At 31.6% G+C, this 22100-nt stretch overlaps 1 protein-coding gene across 1 annotated transcript in view; it reads right to left on the reverse strand.

The window, feature by feature from the left end:
* Brwd3 (bromodomain and WD repeat domain containing 3) overlaps positions 1–22100 on the reverse strand; it is a 121261-nt gene that overhangs the window by 53977 nt on the left and 45184 nt on the right. Inside the window, exons 7-14 of the mRNA XM_077106792.1 lie at positions 20847–21007; positions 19157–19378; positions 14957–15057; positions 14020–14090; positions 13014–13114; positions 10483–10523; positions 6908–7012; positions 5185–5338 (exon numbers count right to left, since the gene is read on the reverse strand). Of these exons, the coding sequence (XP_076962907.1) occupies positions 5185–5338; positions 6908–7012; positions 10483–10523; positions 13014–13114; positions 14020–14090; positions 14957–15057; positions 19157–19378; positions 20847–21007 (956 nt within the window). The remainder of the gene's footprint in view (positions 1–5184; positions 5339–6907; positions 7013–10482; positions 10524–13013; positions 13115–14019; positions 14091–14956; positions 15058–19156; positions 19379–20846; positions 21008–22100) is intronic.

Here is a 22100-nt window from a genome sequence, read left to right on the forward strand (position 1 = left end):
ATAAAATAAATAAAATAAAGGTATTTTGTCAACCATAACTAAAAAATACAAAAAAAAAATCGATAATGTCTTGCCTGTAACCACAGCAACCAGGGCAGGTGAGGCAGGAAGATCACAAGTTCAAGGCCAGTCTCAGCAATTTAGTAAGGCCCTAAGCAATTCATCAAGATTATTTAGCAAAATAAAAATGAATAAAAAGTGCTGGACATTACAGTTTGGTGGTAATGCACACCTGTTTTCGAACTCCAGTTAAAAAAAATAATACTGTCTTCAGATTTATCATTTGACATGTCTACATTTATTAAAACATTTCTATTTCCACCACCAACACAGAAATCTAGATTGTCATGACTCATTCTGGTTCTACCCTAGATTTCCAGTCTATCTTCAGTCATTCTTACCCCATTCCAATCTATTCTCTCTACTGTAGCCAGAATTACAATGCATTTCTTAAAAAGCAAAACTCACATTCTATTTTGTTGTTGTTGTTTTAAACCTTTGAATGGTTTCCTACTAGTCTTAGAATAGATCTACAAGATCTTGAATGGTCTGACCTCTATCCAATTCTCCAGTCTTATCTGGTGAGACATTCTGCTCCCTGTGCTCTATCCAAATTGGTTTCCTTTCCACTTTAGGATCTTCACACAAGCTGCTTGAATTCCTGGAAGGATTTCCCAATTTCCTTATATATGTAATTAACCAAATATGTTACTATGACCACAAATAAAGAAACTTTAAGAGGAAAATATTGATTATTGATAAACAATAATGAAGATAAACAAGGAATGATAAGAAAAAGACTGGGAGACTATCTTAGATTATATGATGAGGGAAAGCCAAACAAGGAAATGACACTTAAGCTGTGACCTAGGAAATCCCTACTTATGTTTCAATCCTTAACTTAGACTTCATTTCCTTAGCAACTTTCTCAGAATCTCTCAGATCATATTTGGTCATGCTATTAGAAACTTATAATGGTATATCTTTCATTTTTCATTCTTAGCAGTTATTTAATTAAAAGTTTTTCTCTCTTAATAGGCTGTAAACTGTTGAAGGACAGACTTTGAATTTTACCATTTATTCCTTCCTAATGCCTAGTTCTAATCTCTAATACCTAATCCAGTGCCTGGCAGAGCTGTTAAAAGAATTAAAAATAGTCAATTCTACAATATGCAGTGAAATTCAGTGAAAAGAGATGAAGCATGAGTCAGCCCATGGGAAGAGGTTCATTAAACAGAATCCAAATTAAGGTATTTAAGGAAGAATTTCATACTGATCTATGAAACCAATGGCTATAACATGGCCTTAAAATTGTGATTTTAGAGATCAGACTTGTACTGTCTGATACTGTAGCTGCTATCACATGAAATGTAGATAGAATAAACGGAGATGATTTGTAAGTATAACATACATGCTAGATTTCAAAGATTTAGCATGAAATAAGAATATAAAATATTTCACTAATAATTTATATATTAATTATAAATTAATGATAATATTTTAAATGCATTAGGTTAAATAAAATACATTATTACTTTCCTTTTTATTTTTTATGATGGTTGCTAGAAAAATTAATGTTACATGTGGTTTATGTTAAGTTTCTGTTAAAGAGTCAAGGAAACAGTACAGGTCTTTTTAGACACATTAACAGAAACTTGTATCAGGGAATAGGGAAAACCAAAATAGGTAAGCAGTGCCTTAAGAGACAAAAGTTGGATTCTAAAACTTCACTAATATACTGTTAGGACTTTGCTTTGGAAAGGGGACTTCGGAGGTATGAGACAGATAAACAAGAAATCCTCCCTATATCAAAACTTGAGAAACATCAGAGGCTTTATGCTAAGATTATCTTACATAAGAGTCGAATAAGGATGATATCATGACATACTACAAAGAAAATTGAATTGAGTTTCTAGTCTAAATCCCATCACTTACTGCTGTCCAAACCATATAACATTTAGTTTTCTCCCCTTTAAATGATATGAATTTATAAATGAGACAGGAAATGTGGCTTATAAATTAAATATAATATGAAGTTAATCCATACTATGACAAACTGACAAACATCAGGACCACCCATCAGATTTCTGCTATTAAATGCATCAATGTTTCACACCAAACACTGCAGACTCTTACTATAAAAAAATAGCTTTTATAAAGAAAAACAAAAAAGGACCTTTTTATCCTACTTCTATTTCCCTTACTTCTTGCATAAGCTAATCACTGAATGTAGAATAGGATATCCATAATATATTAACAATAAAATATCTTAACACTTAGAGAAGGAACCTACCTCAGCATCATAAAATCAAAATATGAAAATCCCAAAGCCAACCTCATAATAAATGGAAAAAAAACTGAAAGCATGAACTTTAAAATCTGGAATAAGACAAGGATGTCACTCTCACCACTCCTCTTTAACAAAGTACTAGAAATTCTAGACAAAGGAATTAGGAAGAGAAAGAAATACAGGGGGAAAAATAGGAAAGCACAAAGTCAAATTATTTAATTAAATGTTTTTTGAAGACAATACGATTTTTTTTTGAAACAAGGGGTGCTAACCACTGAAACACATCCCCAGGTAATTTAGTATTTTATTTAGTGACAGGGTCTCACTGAGTTGCTTAGGGCCTTGCTAAGTTGCTAAGACTGGCTTTGAACTCCTGATCCTCATGACTCAGCCTCCCGAGGCTCTGGGATTATAGGTGTGTGCAACCACACTTGGCTTTGAGTGACATGATCTTATACATATTAGATTCCAAAAATTCCACCCAAAGACTGTTAGTGCTAATTAACAAATTTGGCAAAGTAGCAGGTTACCAAATCAACACACAAAAATCAACAGCTTTCCTTTATACCAACAATGAATCTGTTGAGAAAGAAATCAGGAAAACAATTCCATTCACAATAGCTTCAAAAACAAAGTACCTAGAATAAACCTAACCAAGGTAGATAAATACCTCCACAATGAAAATTATAGAACACTGAAGAAGAAATTGAAGATCTCAGAAGATGAAAACACCTCCCATGTTCAGGGATAGGCAGAATTAATATTGTTAAAATGGCTATAACACCAAAAGCAATATAAATATTCAATGAAATCCCCATCAAAATACCAATGACATTCTTCACAGAATTAGAAAAAAAACAGTCCTAAAATTCATTTGGAAAAATAAAAGATCCAGAATAGCCAAAGTGTATTAAAGCCAAAATAATCAATGTTAAAGGTATCACAATATCTAACTTCAAATTATACTACAGAGCTATAGTGACAAAAAGTGGGTGGTACAGGCATAAAAACTGATTATAGACCAATGGAACAGAATATAAGACACAGAGACAAACCCACACATCTACAGATACCTGATCCCTGACAGAGGTACAATAAAATACATTGGAGAAAAGACAGCCTTTTTACAAATGGCTCTGGGGAAGCTGGTGTTATCCATATATAGAAGAAACTGAACACTTATCACTCATTATGAATAAAAATCAAGTCAAAATATATCAAAGACCTAAGAATTAGACAAGAATATATGCAACTCTTAGGAAAAAACACAAGGTCAACATTCCAGCTTTTAGTCACAGGCAACAACAATCTCAGCAGGACCCTTTATAGCTCAAGAAATAAAGCCATGGAGTTAATGAATGGGACAGCATTAAATTTAAGTTTCTACCCAGCAAAGGAAACAATTAGGAATGTGAAGAGAGAACCCACATAATGGGAGAAAATCTTTGCCAGCTACTCATCTGTCAGAGGATTAATATCTAGAATATATAAAGAACTCACAAAACTTTACACCAAAAAATCAAATAACCCAATTAATAAATGGGCAACTGAATTAAACAAACACTTCTCAACTAAAGAAATACAAACAGCCAACAAATATATGAAAAAAATGTTCAACATCATTAGCAATCATAGAAATGCATATCGAAACTATACTGAGATTTCTTCTCACCCTGGTCAGAATGGTAGTCATCAGGATCATAAATAATAATAAATGTTGGAGAGAATGACGAGAAAAAGGAACGCTTTTACACTGTTTTGGGGATTGTAAATTAGTACAACCACTATGGAAATCAGTATGGAGGTTCCTCTAAAATCCTAGGCATGGAAACACCATATGACCCACCTATCCCACTTCTCAGTATTCACCCTGATTAATAAAGGTCATCTTACTACAGTAATACATGCGTAACCATGTTTATCGCAGCATAATTCACAATAGCCGAACTACAGAACCAGCCTAGGTATCCATCAATGGATTAATGAATACAGAAAATGTGAGATGTGTTTTATTGAGCCATAAAGAAAAATGAAATTATGGCATTTGCAGGAAAAAGGATGGAACAAGAGGCCATCATGTTAAGCAAAATAAGTATAACTCAGAAAGTTAAGGGTTCTCTCATATGTGGAAGCTAGAGAAGAAAAAGAAAAATAAAGGAGGGAGAAGATCTCATGAAAATCGAAGGGAGATCAGTAGAGGAAAGGGACTAAGACGTGATAGACAAGGAGGGGGGGAGGCAGTGCTAGGGAATGATATTGGTCAAATTATATTGTTATATTATATGCATGTGTGAATATGTAACAACAAATCTCATTAATCTATATATCTCTAATACACCAATAAATATGTGGAAAAAATCTAACCCATGCTAAAACATATTCACATATATCCTTTAAAGCATACCATAATATAATAAATATTAGATCTGGAAAGGATCTTGAAAAGACCTCAAACCTGTTTTTAGTGGTGTATCATGTGTCAGCACTATTCTGCTGATCTATTAAAAGGACTCTAGAATAAATATTTTTCCAAGGGCTAACAGTCATAGAAAGAAAACTATAACTTAAATTTCTTATCTCCTAGAATAATATACTTTTGACCATTAAAAATTTATTTTGAGATGAGGTATTCAATATGTTTTGCCCATGTTGGCCCTGAACTTAAGGGATCCTCTAGACTCGGCCTATGGAGTACTAGGACTATACCTATGCATCACTGTGCCAGGCTTAAAGAATAAATCTTCCATTCATTTCTGTATTGATTAATTAATTTATTTCTTTATTGTGGTACCAAGGATCAAGCCTAGGGTTTTACAAATGCTAGACAAACTCTCTAACCCTGAGATGCACGCCCAGCCCCGACCATTTTAATGAATCTAAAATAAAATACTCACAGATAAAGTATGAAGAAGCTGCCCTGTAGTAGAATTCCACACTTTCAAAAGGAAATTGTTCACTGCAGTAATAACTGTGGTATCATAACGATCCCAGGCCACCATAGTCACCTTTAGTTTAGTGACTTTGTCTTCTCCTGATGGTAAATTACTCCTAAACAAAACAATTTGCAGTATTCATACCTTATAAACTGTTAACAAAGGTGCATAAAAAATAAGAAATTATACTAATTTCTCCAGGCACATGTAAGTGGTTAAATTTTAAAAAACCTCGACTATCATTTAAATATTATGAAATAAAAAATTACATAAATATACTTGAAAATAGGGCAATACAAATGAGCTTATTTCAGGGAGAAAAAAATATCTTAAAAGGACCTCAATGTGGACTTAATTTTGAGAATTCAAAAAAGTGAAATGGGAAATAAATCTATTAATATATTGAAAAATAAAACACAAGGTTACATTGGCTACTGGACAATATGAAAATGTATAATGGCCACTGTATTTCTTTCATTATTATTTTTAAAAATCTGGGCATAGTGACACATGCCTATAAAATGACTTGGGAGGCTGAGGCAGGAGGATTGCAAGTTCCAGGTGGGACTCAGCAACTTAGTGGAACATTGTCCCTAGATTGATTGATTGATTGATTAAATAAATAAATAAATAAATAAATAGAACTGGGGATGTAGTTCAGTGGTAAAGCGCCCTCTATTCAATCTCCGGTAACCCACCCCCTAAAAACAATGAACTAATAGGCCTTATTTAAAAAAAAAAAAACTATGTAATTCATTAATTTGTTTTTTGGTACCGAGTATTTAACCCAAGAGTGCTTAACCACTAAGCAAAACCTCAGCCCTTTTTTAAGAAAATAATTATTTTGAGAGCTGGGTTGTGACTCAACAGTAGAGCGCTCGCTCGCTTAGTATGTGAGAGGACCTGGGTTCAATCCTCAGCATCACATAAAAATAGATAAAATTATATTAAAACATGCTCTAAGTTGCTTAGGGCCCCTTTTTAAGTTGTAGAGGTTGGCCTCAAACTTAAGATTCGCCTGTCTCAGCCTCCTGAGACTTTGGGATTACAGGAGTGTACCACAGCATCTAACTTGTAACTTTTGATTTAATTGAATGGGGCAATAACAATTGCTGGCTATAACTACAGTCAATTCCGCATTGTTATTAAGAAGATAATTAATATCATGCTCATATATTAAAGAACTTTTATTGTCCCAAAGAGATAATTATGCTTCTTCTATTCAGCAGTTAAGATTATGAAACAGGATATTGATAAAATGTACATATAAACACTAAGCTGGAATGCTATAAACTATTATAAAGGTATATTCAGAAAGTTAAGAGAAAAAGTTAAACATGATGTTATTAATTTAACATGGACAACCCCCATACTAAAGGTAGTAAAGACACATATTTAAAAAGTGACCTATAGAAAACTATAAGGCAGAGAGTGATTCTGTGAACATCAGTAGAGCACAGAGATCTTAGGGTCACAGTAGACCAGAATTTTGGATAAGTCAGCACTGTTCTAATCTATTAATTAACAGCAAAAGACAATTTGCTTAGAGACAAAATAAAGATGCAAATATCACATGTACCAATTAAATTGGAAGTATCTATTTACATAAGCTATTTTATGTTCATTATTAAATATGTCAATAGGCCTTATGAGAACCACTGGCGCTTCTAGTATCAGTTCTTACCCACTCATTTTAGTAGCCATATCTAGCACTATACTCTTCCATTCTTGTTGTTGATATTGCCATATTCTTGCTGTTCCATCTCTACTTCCACTAACAAATCTTAAACTGGAAAGAAAAAGTTAAAATAGTCTTGTTACTTTTCTCCAAAATTAGAATCATTTTTTATTAGAAAAGTAATATATCCACTTTCATACACTACTAGGGGGAATATAAAATGGCACAGTCACTTTGGAAAACAGTTTGGAAGTTTCTATATTTTTTTTTGGCGAGAGAGAGAGAGAGAGAGAGAATTTTTTAATATTTATTTTTTAGTTTTCGGTGGACACAACAACTTTATTTTTATTTTTATGTGGTGCTGAGGATCGAACCCAGCACCCCGCGCATGCCAGGCGAGCGTGCTACCGCTTGAACCACATCCCCAGCCCTGGCAGTTTCTCTAAATGCTAAACAAAGTTACCATGTGACCCAGCAATCCTACTCAGTTATATTTTGAAAAAGAAATAAAAACATAATTCCACAGAAAAAACACGCACATGCATACTCATGGATGCATTATTCATAATAAGTCAAAAAGTAGAAGCACCTCAAATGTCTATCAGAGGCTCAAATTGGTAAACAGTATATGGCATATATTCATACAATGGAATATTACTCAGTAATGCAAAAGAATGAAAATAATAATATACATTGCAACAAGAATTAATTCTGAATAGGCAAATAAAGAGAAATGAAAAGTAGATTAATGCATGCTCAGAAATGTTGAAAAAGGGATGGAGTATTGGGGTTGACAGCTGAACAGTATGGGTTTTCTTTAAAGGACAATGAAAATATTCAAAAAATTAACGTACTAATTGTTACACGACACTATAAATTTACTAATAGCATTGAATTCTGTATTATGTGAATTATACCTCAAATAAAAATGCTATTTTACAATAATATATTTATTCACCTACAATTTTGTTATTGTTAATACTTTAGTATCTATTCTTTTAGATACTAAATTATTAAATACATGAATGTATACTTATATATTTTCCCTTACATGAAACAAAAATTCACTACATGTTTTTCCCTAGGTTAACTGAATTTTGTACATTTATTTCTATGTTGACAAGTATAAAACTATCATCACTTTTAATAAGTGCTTAACTATATAAATATTATCAAAATTTATCTAATAAATCTTCTAATGATTAATATTATATCATTTCCCATCTTCAACATGACAATTAATGCTGTAAAAAACATCCTACATGTCTTTGTACAACCCTATAAATATCTGCTAATTTGAAAAGGAACATTTTTAAAGCTTTTGATACATACTACCACACTATTTCACTAATAGTTTTTTTTTTAATTATTTATTGAAACAAATCATACTCTCATGAAAACCTGAGGAAAGTAACTTTTTGAGGGGGTGGGATTACTATAGATTAAACCCAGAGGTACTTAAGCATTGGGTCATATCCCAAGCCCCTTTCATATTTTATTTTGAAACAAGGTCTTACTAAATTGCTTAGGGCCTCCCTAAGTTGCTGAGGCTGACGTCAAAATTGTGATCCTCCTGCCTCAGCCTCCCAAGTTGATGGGACTACAGGTGTGTACCACCACACCTGGCAAGGAAAGCACTCTTTGGAAAAACCTATAGCCATAATGGATATTATGATTTTGCATTATCTGTTTATTCTGGAGGAAATAATTGTTATTTTAATTTTCATTTCTTTGACTATTAGTAAAACTGGAAATATTTTAAGTGAATTATTTTTTATTTACCTTTATAAATAATAATATACCTTTATAATAATTATTTATTATTTACCTTTAACTAGTAAGAATTTTGAGCATGAACAAAAGTAAAATCACATATATTCCTACCTCATAAAGAAATCAAATACTAATATTTTTATTTTCATATATTGCATACATACATTACACATTCTGCATGCCCCATATGTATTTTACACATATGTAAAATTTTATGTATTTACTGGCTATTTTTCTTTTTTTTGCTTACTCAAGATAAAGCTCTTTAAAGACATATTTACAAATAAGCAGAAGAAGTTATTTTCAGAAAGTGTTTTCACTATAAATGAAATTTATCATGAAGCCTAAAGCATTTAGGGTTATTTTATTCTCTATAAGCTTGTCTATTCAGGCCCAGTTTTCTCATTTGCACAAAGTTCAGCAGACTTTGATATTAGAGTTGTGCTATCATTGAAAAAGCAATTCAGAAGTCTCTCTTCATACTCATACATATAAGCATATATTATTCTATGGATAGTGTTATACTTAGTTTAAATTGGACATCTTTTAATATGTGCCACAGAAATAATTAAGACAAAATAGTGTGTTTTCATTGAAAACAAAAGCAAGAAAATAAAATTTCAGGTTATTTTAGCGTGGAAGAATACTAGGTGTATATATCTTAAAGGCTGTAATTCAGTAAGTTAAACTTAAAATTTACTTGAAGCTTTTATCATTCCTAATGTAGACATCACTTTGAGGATCATAATTATTTACTCTTGGATTTAACAAACTTGTACAAATTCACCATGGTAATCGCCTACTGTTCAAAATATTTAAAAATAAATTGTGGTCATCCATATAAAGTCCTAACAGACATACATAGATATATGTTTATGCTAAGAGGTTAAAATTTTAAATCCATTCCAGGTTAAATTTTAGACCAGGAAAGACTTATCACTTTGAGGGGACCAAACAATATAGAGGGTTCACAGATATCTGTATAGAATTTCTGAGTTTACAGACATAGGAATATATATATCATGAGTAACAAAGGAAACAAATGATATAGATATTCAGAGGAAGTCAAGATAAATTAAAAGGCTGGAACACTCAGGAAAGGCTTTCAGGTAGGACATGAACCTTAAAAGGGAAATAAGATTTAGATCAATAAAAAGAAGGGATAGAAAAGAGAAAATAGGAAAATAGGGGGATAGAGAAGGAACAAATGTAGGATAGAAAAAAGGAAAGGTCAGAGGAATGTAGGGAATGACATTTGGGGTTAGGAATGATGGAAAAGTGTAAGCAAAGGAATGGATAAAATAATATACATTGGACATGACAGGAATAGTGCATAAAGTCAATTAGGCTTAATATAGGGATTCATATGGGGAATAGTAGATCAGGAATCAAAGATAAATCTAAAAAAAGTTTTAGGGAGCTCTGAATGTTGGGCGACTTTTGATTTCTATTCCATGGGCAAGAGAGAAGGAAACACTAAGGATTTCTAAAGAACTATATTGTATGAGAAGAGATGGGCAGGTGAAATAACACAATTCTTGACTAAGATAGGAAGATTGGTACCAAAAGAAGTGAAAAGAGCAAAATAAGAAATCACTCAGAAAACAAGAACTTATAGACTATGGTGACTATTTGATTGAGAATCGGGAAGGGATGTGTTGAACACCATTAAGGACACACAAGGTTTTTTTGTATGTCTATGTTATGGGATGGAAATAAGACATCTACAGTAGAGGTAGATGGTTCCCAGGGATTAGTAGAAAAACATGTCAAACATTTCTTTACACAAACACGTACTACATAATTACCTGTCTCCATTGTTACAGAACTGAACGGCAACAACTTTGTCCTAAGATAAAAAAAGAACAGATTTTTGGTTAAAATAAACTTTTAAAATAGACAATGTATACCTCCCTTCATATTCAAATGTGAAAAAAGGCATAATGGAGTAGTTTGTGATGCTATAATTTCCTTTAAAAATAAGCTACTTTTCTAAAAAGAAAAAATTAATAATGAAGCATAAAACAATGTATTAAGGAGGTAGCAATTTGAAACAAACTTCTTTATGAACCGTATATCAAGAGATATAGCTGGGACTGTAGCTCAGTGGTAAAGTGGTTGCCTTCAATGTGTAAGGCACTGGGTTCAATTCTCAGCACCACAAAAAAAATAAATAAAGATACTGTATGTTCATCTACAACTAAATAAATATTTTTTAAAAAAAGAGATATATAGTGCTGAGTGTTCCTTTCCTATGATCTGTAAAAGAAAGAATATTAATCTGTCTGACTGAATAATAGCTAAATGAAATTTCCCACTTAATTCTTTTCAATTTCAGAATAAAAATTAATCACTTTCTCATTCCCATGTGGCTTATTTAATTATTTTACAATGCAAAGTATAAGCAAATACTTGGTATTTCCTTCACTTTAGTCCTTGATAAGAAAGTTACAGTGCATCCTCAAATATTGCATATTTTCACAATCTATAACTGCATTTAAATTTAATTTTAAATTAAAAGAAAATGTCAACTGAATTCTTACTGACAGGTACAATACTTTGTTTGAAATATTCTGAAAGAATATATTATGGCTAACATCCATCACTGATTTCAACAGTGTGTATTTAACTTTTCATATTTTTCTTCTTATCTGGGTTCCTGCAAATCAAACTACTAAATCAAAATTTCCTCATTATTATACCCCTCAAGTCTTGCCCATTCATTTATTCTCTCCTCTCCTAGCTTTCAATATACTTCAGCACACTTGTATATATACCCTACTTTGGTAAAAACTGTAAAGATATCTTCTTATCATGTTCTAGCAGAGATTTCTTCTATTAATGTCTCAGACAGAAACCATCAGTGTTTCCTAAGTTTTTCTTTCAAAATTTAAATAATATTTCAGGATTTTTGTATCTAGGAATAAGTGAAAACAAGGTAAGAGTTCAGCTGGATTCAGTATATCTTCATAAGGGAGATATTCAATTATGTTTGAATGATAGGACAAAAATCAAAAAATTATTTCTAAAAGCTCCCGAGAGGAGATTTCTTTTTTTTAATTGTAATTTCATTTTATTTTTATTTATTTATTTATTTATTTATTTATTTTTTACATTTGAATCAGATGGGATATAATTTCTCATTTTTCTGAGTGTACAGGTTGCAGAATTACATTGGTCATACAGTCACATATATACCCACAGCAATAATAATGTCTATTTTATTCTGCTGTCCTTGGTTTCTAACAGGAATCTCTCGTACCACAAATTTCGGGAACAATTGATTTTGCAAGTTACAACATATTTTTAAATCACCTTTTAGAGAACTTATGTGTGTATTGATATACACTAATACTATTCCAAATGAGATGTCAACAGTACTAAGAGTAGTAACATTAACACTCGGAGAGCTGAGAGCTTTTAATTGCTTAGTAAATAGTTTCAAAAGTGAGGCACATGAAATGTATTGTGAGCTGAAACAGAAATATCCCCATACTTCACAGTAAACAATTGTTTGAAGTAGTAAGGGGAAAAATAAGAGAACGACGAAATGTAAGAAAGGTATACATGGATATAACTAAATAATAATAGTTCAACACTTTCTAAAAAAGCCACTAGAGAGTTGGGGGAGACTAAGAGGACAAGTGCCAGTCACCAACAGCTTTTACCTACAAAATATACCTGATTTTCTATATTTAAGACAATTGTTGCTAAGGAGGATTAGATTCCACAAGTCTTTCATGACATTCTAAAAATGATCATACTACTAAGTTCATTAAAAAAAAAATTGGGAGGTAACCAGGGATTGAACCTAGGGGCACTTAACCACTGGGACACATCCCCAGTTTTTTGTTGTTGTTGTTGTTTTTGTTTTTGTGACAGGGTATCACTAAGTTGCTTGGGCCTCACTAAATTGATATGGCTGGCTTTGAACTCTTGATCCTCCTTCTTCACCCTCCCAAGCCCCTGGGATTACAGGCATGCACCACCATGCACAGAGAAAAGATGACTTTCACTAAGACACGATTAATATGTCATTATTAAAATTACAGATTTTAAGTAATAAGCACCTTGCATGTCTAATAAAAACAAATTAAAAAACAGGATTTTCACAAACTATTAGTGCACTGTTTGTATATATAAATTATGTATATTGTAGTTCTTTTCTTATGATATACAGTTAAATCGAGCCCATATTGAGTACTACAACTATAATAAATTCAGAATTTCACACTTATCTTCATTATAAAAGAGACTGATCTGAAAAGAGAAAATAAAGTTTTCCAGAGGTTTTAAAATCTAAAACAAAACGTTTGTAAGTTTCATATTTTGCTCTTACCGTATGTGATTCTAACTCAGCAATTTTCTCAGGGATCTCAGAACCCAAATAGTATATTCTAATCACATGGTCAGTGCTACCTGTTGTAATGAACATTCCACCTGGAAGATTAAAAAAAAAAAATTCCAAGGAGCTTTTAAAATTCTCTGATTGCTTCCTTACTTGTAAGCTACATCATTATTTGTAGAAGGGCTTCAAGAAACACAAGGTTATCTTCTAACAATTAAGAGCACACTAATATTTTAGAGAAAAAGAAATAAAATCAAAGAAAAAAGAGAAATTTTTGAAATGCTCATATCATTAACCCAACAACATTCAACTATAAATACAGGATTATGGATTATAAATATTAAAGTTCTTTTTACTTTATGCAAAAGCATAACATTCAAAATTATTTGTAAGATAATCTAGTTATAATTCTCTTTAGAAAAATTATACTAGTTGAGTATAAAACTGAACTGCCTTCAATACGATGAAAAAGTTCTAGATATTAATGGCAGTAATGGATGCAGAACAAGGTAAATACACCTAATGCAACTGTACTGTACACTTACAAATGGTTGCAATAAATTTGAGGTCATGTATATTTTACCACAACAAAAAATAAGGGAAAAAAAGGTTAGCAAATATAGAATTCCTTGCAATATAAGAAGCACTGTGTCACAATGATTATGGTTTCTGTAAAAGTCAGGGCAAAATTTTTGTATTGAATGTGGAAAGACACCACACATTTTTGTTAATGGATATTTGGAGCAAGAATTGCATTTTATCCAATTATTGCTACCTTATATAAACTATATTATTAAATTATGAAAAAGATAATAACTCAAACATTATCACATGTTAATTAGAGTCAAAAAAGATTCAACTAGTGTATGGTTTATATTGTTGGAATGCTTCCTTTAACATCAAGTACATAAATTTTTCCTCATAAAATTAAAAACACATTTTACAAGTAGATCATTTAATATTTTCAGGTTTCAAGACCTAAAATTTTTATACATACCAGAACTGAAAGATGAACACGATATCTGAACTCCAGGTCTTGATCTCTCAGTAAATTTCACTGGACGATCTCTGAAGGAAACAGGAGGATTTTTAAAAAATATTTATCTTGTTCATTTAATAGGCAAGAATCTTTGTAGAGTTGTTTTCTGTTTTATTTTGTTTTGTTTGAGATTACGGTCTTACTGTGTTGCCCAGCTGGCCTCAAACTCCTGGACTTAAAGGATCCTCCTACCACACCTCTGCTCATAGATGCATGCCACTGTGCATGGCTTAATGGACAAGAAGCTTAACACATTGCTGGATATTGATTTATTTAGTGACAATATTATAGAGGAAAACTAAAGGGAAATGGCCAGTAAGTACGATCATTAAGTTACAATTAAATAAATCTTTCCAGGTGTGGTGGCTCACATCTTTAATTCCAGTGGCTCAGGAGGCTGAGGAAAGAGGATTGCAAGTTCAAAGCCAGCCTCAGCAAAAGTGAAGCGCTAAGCAACTCAGTGAGACCCTGTCTATAAATAAAACACAAAATTGGGCTGGGGATGTGGCTCAATGTTAGAGTGCCTCTGAGTTTAATCTCAAGTACCTAAATAAATAAATAAATAAATAAATAAATAAATAAATAAAACTTAGAAATATAATTTATGATCAGCATTATTTATACTTGTTAACATATTATCATGTTATTAGTACATCTTCTTATCAAGAAATGAGGCTCCTTACCAAAATTGTACATGTGAATTAAATAGTCGCTTCAACATTGACTTCATTAAATTTTACTCTAAAATCTCTAACCATCAATTATTGTAGGTATGTATATTAATAAAAACACACACATATGACATCTTTAAGTATTTGGACTTTAAGAATACAGTAGTAAATAAAATAAACATGTTTAATTTTTCACAACATTTGTAAAATTCTTTTAAACTTACCTAAACTTCATTGTTTTTACATGCCATTGCCAAAAACAGATTGTTCCATCAGCACCAGTAGAAGTGAGGTATCTGGTTGTGCCTTTAGTTGATGGACAAAACTTTAAAAGAAAAATTTGATTCAAATATAAAGTTTCTATGTTCAAAATAATTTCAATCAAAGCATGTTTTCAGATTATAATCACTTTTTAATAATGTAATTAACTAAATTCTTTTAAGAATTTCAGTTTCAACACATTAAATTTCCTAGAATAATAAATAACTTATAAAAATGTAAAATACCAAAAAATAAAATTAAAAGGTAGTTGACATTAGGATAAAATACTTTGGTCCTAAAAAAATAACTACCTTGGGTTCATTTAACATAATACTCCAATAATAATATTTTAATAGCTTTTAGTGGAGAATACTCATGAGGTCATTACTAGTTAAACCATTAAAATGTGCTACATATTTTTTATGTAGAAACAACTGTGGAATTTTAGAGTTATGGATAGAATATCAGAAATATACCTAAAAACTATGATTAGAAAATTTAATATTTAAGTATTTGAGTTTTAATATCTTAAAGACCAACTTCAATGAAGTATATTTTGTTCTTTTAAAATTTAAGCCATTTTCAATTGTATTCATGTATAAACTAAATACATCAAATCTTTGTTCAATCGTTGTGGAAAAATAGACTAAGAAAAAATATAGGTAAGTTACCATTTTTAAAGAACTATTACTATGCTAGAAAAACCATGTCCTTTATCATGTAGCTTCTCAGGCTTTGACCCTCAGTATTTTACATGCTCAAACAAGAAAATCTCAGAGAAGGGTGGGCCACCAGGCTGTTGGTGTATAAGACACAAGAATAAATCTGAAAATCAGACCAGAATATCTAGGATTCCTTTGAGTTTTTAAAATTCCAAATAGAGATAATAAATAATTGCCATTTGAGATTGAGATTACATTTACAGATCAAGATACATAGGACTGAAATACATTTTGAACTCAAATCAAGAGAAAATCATCACTATAGATATTAAATCACTTAGTTTTCTTATTTATAAGCACAGAACCTCTAAAGACTTCAGAGTTAAATAACAAAATTATCCATAACATATTTGTCAAAACACTTTTTTCATGTATAACTGAAAAGACAAATAAAAATTAAAAAAATAAATTGAATTAAAACAAAAAATTATCAGTAAAAATTATCCATTAATAACTGAAGTACAGTAAAGAAATAAGGACTCTGAGAGTGTCTATACATATTTTCCTTCCTAAAATAGAAAAGCTTTTAATAGAAAACTTAATTCACAATCTATAGCAAAAGTCCACCAACTATGACTCACATACTAAATCCAGCTTTTAACCTCTTTCTGTAAATGAGGTTTTATTGGAACATGGTCACTTTATATTGTGTATGGTTGCTTTTGCACTATAAAATTAGAGTTAAGTAACTGTGACAGAGATTGCATGGTCTCTAAATCTAAGGTATTTACCATCTGGCTTCTAAATCAGCAATCTTTGATCTCTAGGAATGATAAAATTAACAATAAAATAGTATATAATTTTATCAATTTTGAAAAAAACACTCACTAAAACCTTTATTACTTCCATTACATTTAACTTATCTCATCCATCACAATGGGCATCTGACCCACTAATGTTCCTTAATGGAAACATTTCAAATAAGAAATTATATTAGGGATTGTTTAAGAAATGCATATTCTGGATTACAAATACATACCAATTGTAGAAAAAATAAGAAACCCAATAAAGTAACTTATAATTTTACCATTCAAGGCTAAACACTATTAGCAGACCATTTTATTGTGTTTAAAAGTAATAGAAGAGAAACTGGAAAGATAATATACTATAAATTCATGTAAACTGTTAATAAAGAAGTAATGAAAAAGATGCATAGAATGCCAAATAGTAATCATTACTATGGAGAAAAATGAAACAAAAAAGATGAGATAACAGGGTACTTGTGGGTTACAATTGCAAAGTGGTCAGAGGTCTCCATGAGAAGGTGACATTTACATAAATTACTTAAAAATTAAGAAAACAAAGCATGTGAATATTCGGGGAAGACAATTCCAGAGATGGAAATAGCAAAAGCAAAGACCTGGAATATTCAAAAAATTAGAGAAGTTGGCAGCTAAACCAGAGTGAGAAAAAAAATCAAGTGTTAGGAGATGAGGTCAAAGAGAGGGAGCTGGCTTAGAAGGTAGGACATCAAGGTTTACTGTAGACTGGCTTTAATTCTAAGACTAGAAGTGGTTGAGGGTTCTCATAGCCAGTGACATGATTTAACTTCCATTTTAAAAGCAACTGGATGCCCTGTAGAGGCTAGACTAGGGCAGGAAAAAGGGAAGAAAAGAAACAAGATCAGTTAGAAGCTTAGTTTAAAAATCTAGGCCACAATGGTGTGACCTACTTTGTATACAATCAGAAAAGTGAAAAAGTGTGCTCTATTTGAGAACAATGAATCAAAAAGCATTCTACTGTCATGTATAACTGTTTAGAACACATAAATAATTTTTTTAATGAGAAAAAAATCTAGGCAATGGATGACAGTATCTTAAAATAGGTCACTACTGATAAAAGTCATGAAAATTTGCAAGATTCTCTATATATTTTAAAGGTTAGCCAACATGATTAGCTAGTAAGGTGGACACTGAGTGAAAGTCAGGGATGAGTACCCTGAAAAATTAGAAGCATGAAATTATCATGTGTTTAGATGTTGCTATGGTTTGATGTTGAATGTCTCCTCGAAGACCATGTTAAAGGATTAATACTCAGGGTGATTCTATTGGAAGGTATAGCCGAATGGGAAGTTCTTAGAGGGTCTTTGAGTGTGTACCCTCAAGGAACTATAGGACACCAGTCTGTCTTTCTGACTTCCTTTTGGATGATGTCATCTCTTACACACAGTGTCTCCGCCATGGTGGGATCACTTGCTCCAGCATGCTCCTGCCTTTGTTATTTACACTGTGAAGTAGTACAGCCAAAGGATAATTGCCAAGCCTACACTATACCATTAGGACATAGCATTCAAAATTGCAAGGTAAATAAATCATCTTTTCTTCAAAAGTAATCCTTCTTCTGGCATTTTATAGTGACAGAAAGCTAATACAGATGGGAAAAGTTTGAAGAGAAATAGGTCTGAGGAAGGAAGATGAGTTTAATTTGAATATGTTGTTTCAGATGCCTAAAAGATATCCATGTGATGATGCCAAGTATGTAGCTGAATAAACAAGTATAAGAGCTAAAAGACAGTTAGTTCAAAGATCGGGATATGTTTGAGAGTTGTAAGTTTACAGATGCAGTTCAAAGCCATGAGACAATATGAGATCACTAAGGGAAAGAGTGAGTCAGTGAAGGGGCACATAGATTTACAAGGTACCCCAACTTGTAAACAAAATGAGAAAAAAATCAAGTGACATTATGAAAAAATTAAACACTATCATAAATATTTTCAATATAATCAAATAGTCATTTTATGTTACATGAAAGTATGTCCAATAATCAAGTCAGACATGATGGTAGAAACACATGGAGCAGATAACCTTAAATTAAAATCCATTAAATAATTTCAACTAATCAAAATTTTTAAAAGAAAAATTTCAAACCCATTACACACTGAAGCCAATCATTGTTAATTCCCTATAAAAAAGTGATATATTATTAAAATAACACCCAAAAATGGGAGTAATGATCTTCAACAGTGGCATCTTAAACCAGAGTAAAACTTTCAGAAGGACTTCTGTTTTGCTGTCAACACAAGTAAGTAGACAAGACTAAAACTTGGTTAGTTCTGTTAAATAAAAGGTCTTTTGGGACATCCAGGCCTTTAAATATCAATATCTAGTAAAAATATTATATGGACAAATATTTAAAAGATGCCAATGTATTTTATTGCAAATATATAATTGAAACAAGAAATCATTGAAACTACAAAATAAAAATTTGCCCTAGATTAGACAACACACATGTTAAATTTGATTGTCAAACATTTTGCATTAAATATTAGAACAAAGCATGCCAATATTCTAGTTAAAACCAACCTGTATTCAGGGTAGGAACAAAAAACCTTTGTGGGGGTAATTTTCTGATGCCAGTCTTTGTGTTATTATCCATACAATGTAATAAAAATGAGAAAATTCTCATCTGCATTACATACTTTAGAGAGATCATTTTTCTTACCTGTATGGAAGTAATAGAAGCTGAGTGTCCCTGCAGGACAGCAACTGGTGCACATGTTCGAAGACACCATACTCTTACAACTTTATCACAGCTGCCTGCGGCAATAAGAGTATTTTCATAGTTAACAGCCATGTCAGAAATTTCGGCAGAGTGCCCTCGAAGTGTAGCAAGGAGACGTCCATCATCTGTAGCCCAAATTTTCACCAAACAGTCATCTGAACCCTATAGTAACACAAAAGGACAGAAGATTAATAATGAAGCCAAAATTTGCCATCCACTCCCCTAAAAATACTAAAAGACAAAGGGATATTTTGAAGTTACTTGTAAACCTTTGCTTCTGAGTCTACTCTCTATTTATAACTCAGATCTAGTATCAAATACAAGCTATATCCAAATGATAAGACTGATAAAGCATTGTCCAATTTGGCATTGGTACCTATACAAAACTCCTCAGAACTCAAAATACTTTAAACTTACTTGTAAATGATTTGTCATTAAATATTGCTTACTTATTTTTTCCTTATATCTAACATCCTTTTTTCTTAATTGCTTGAATATTTTTTCTACAAATACTTCTAGATTCAACTTAAAGCTCCTTCATTTCTCAGGAAACCGGAGGCCATTAATAATCTTCAGTGAAAACAGAATGTCAAACTTCCTATTATTTCAAGAGCTTTAAATATATTAAAAAGCAATTTTATTCTACTGTGGCAGGTAAGATACTTAATAATCTATTAAAAGATGGCATTCACCATCCTCATTGTGATTATTAACATCCAAATATTTAGGTGATATACTTGAAGAGATGAAGTCATCCAAGTAAGAGAAGTGTGAAATGAAATCTCAGGAGTCATAATTTCTCAAAATACAAACTCAAACCACTTCCTCTTCTATAAATAGAAAAAGAAAATTATGCTATTAAATGCACCCCTATGTTACAACAGTAAGGAAGCAATAAAATTAATATTTCTTAGAAATGCAAACAGTGTGACTTGGTTAATAAAAATTCAATTTTAAAAATAATTAGTAGTAAAAGAAAGATACAAAATAATGACTCTTTGTTTCTGGTAGCAGGAATTGAACCTAGGAGCCCTTAACCACAGAGTTATTTTCCTGGCTTGTTTTTTTTTTTTTTTTTTTTTTTTTTTTTTTTTTTGAGGCAAGGTCTCCCTAAGTTGCACAGGGCCTTGCTAAGTTGCTGAAGTTGACTTTGAACTTGCAATCTTCCTGTCTCTGCCTCCTGGGTCACTGAGATAAGAATAGTGTGCCAACATGCCCAGTTACTACTCTTCATTAACTGTGCAGTTCAACTATTCAGTCACAAGGGTGATGGAATCATTAATTAAGCAAAACTGTCAGCAATTACACTGTGACACACAGAAAAATGCATTTAAATAAATATTTGCTAAAATGGAATGAATACACTCATTTTCCATAGATTAACCACTCCTAAAATATAATATATTCTGAAGAATTATTTTTTAAATTAAATCCCCAACAGATAATGAACATTATAATTCACCCTTTATTTATATAAAACAAGAAAAAAAATTAAATTCCTATTCATCTTTTCTTGCATTCTCAGGTCCAAAAAGGATGAACTCCTTACAAAGCACAATGCAATGCCATGAAATCTATCTTCAATTTTTATAAGTATGTAACAATTTCATATCATAAATTTTAAACTCACTGTAAAAATTCTTCTCCCACTTCGGTCAAATGCTACACAGTAGACAGAAGATAGGTGTCCCAGAATTCTCTTATGCATCTTAATGTGCTGGTAAGCAGATGAAGGAAAAATATGGCTGAAGCGACTACATCCGGTTAATTGCCTGGCAGAAGTGATATTTACTGAAAAAAAATAGAGATTAATTCCTTAAAATCTAAAAGTCAAAACTATTTCATGAAATTCAGTTATGAATATTAAAACAAAGCAGGGTACACACGCCACAGCAATTCAACCCTGTGAGAAGTCTAAATTCCCTTAACATGTTTCATGGTATTATAAATTAAAGTTGACTAAAACAATGCATTCACAATACTTATCTATTAAATCTAAGGCTCTGATGTTCTGCTTGGCTTATTGTGGTTTCTGAAGCACATTCACATTTTCCCTTTCTTGATATACTACAATGAGAGACTCGGTCAATTTAAATATATAGGTAAATTATCCTATAACACAAAGGAATTAAAATTTTAAAAAACTGTATTTGGTTAAGTATATACATCTTTAAATTTATACAGGAAATTTTATAAACTCCTGTCCTATCTTTTCAATATCTGCCCCTAATATTTCAAAAATAATATAAGAGACCTACACAATGAAGAGAGAAGGGAAGCTATGACACTACATAGATTTGAAATAGAAAACAATTCTTTCCAGGTTTGTCTATAGTTCTCCCCGTTTTGGTTTCTGAATCTGGAAGTTCTTCTTTTAGCTACAATGAACTTTTGAGACTTCATCTCCCATGAGATCATTTTAGAGCCTGTCACATTTTTGGTTTGTTTAGTTTTCTTAAAAAAAAAAAAAAAAGCCAAGATAAAGCACATGTCTACACAATTCCCCTTCAAGTACAACCTGGATTCTGTCCATTTCTGAAATTGAGATCTGTTCCACATATAAGGATTTACAACCATCTATTTCTGTGAAATTATTCCTGTCTATCTTTATAGAATGGAAATACTTGACACCCCACATATTGTATTTTAATCAAAAAAAAAAGGATTCCTACAAGTTCAAAGTCACCTTAGGGGAAGGTGTCATTTACCACACTGTATAAATAATATAGTACAAGTGACAATAGCTTTATGTTTAAGCAAGGCAAAATTAAGGCAAGAACTGAGTTCTAGCTAGATTAGTATAATTAGAGCCATGCCACAATCAAAATATAAAACCTTTCAATGTCTCACAATCTTAAGAGCAATGAAGTCTGTCTTTCAGGCA

The sequence above is a fragment of the Callospermophilus lateralis genome, chromosome X (genome assembly GCF_048772815.1).
Source record: "Callospermophilus lateralis isolate mCalLat2 chromosome X, mCalLat2.hap1, whole genome shotgun sequence".
NCBI lineage: Eukaryota > Metazoa > Chordata > Mammalia > Rodentia > Sciuridae > Callospermophilus > Callospermophilus lateralis.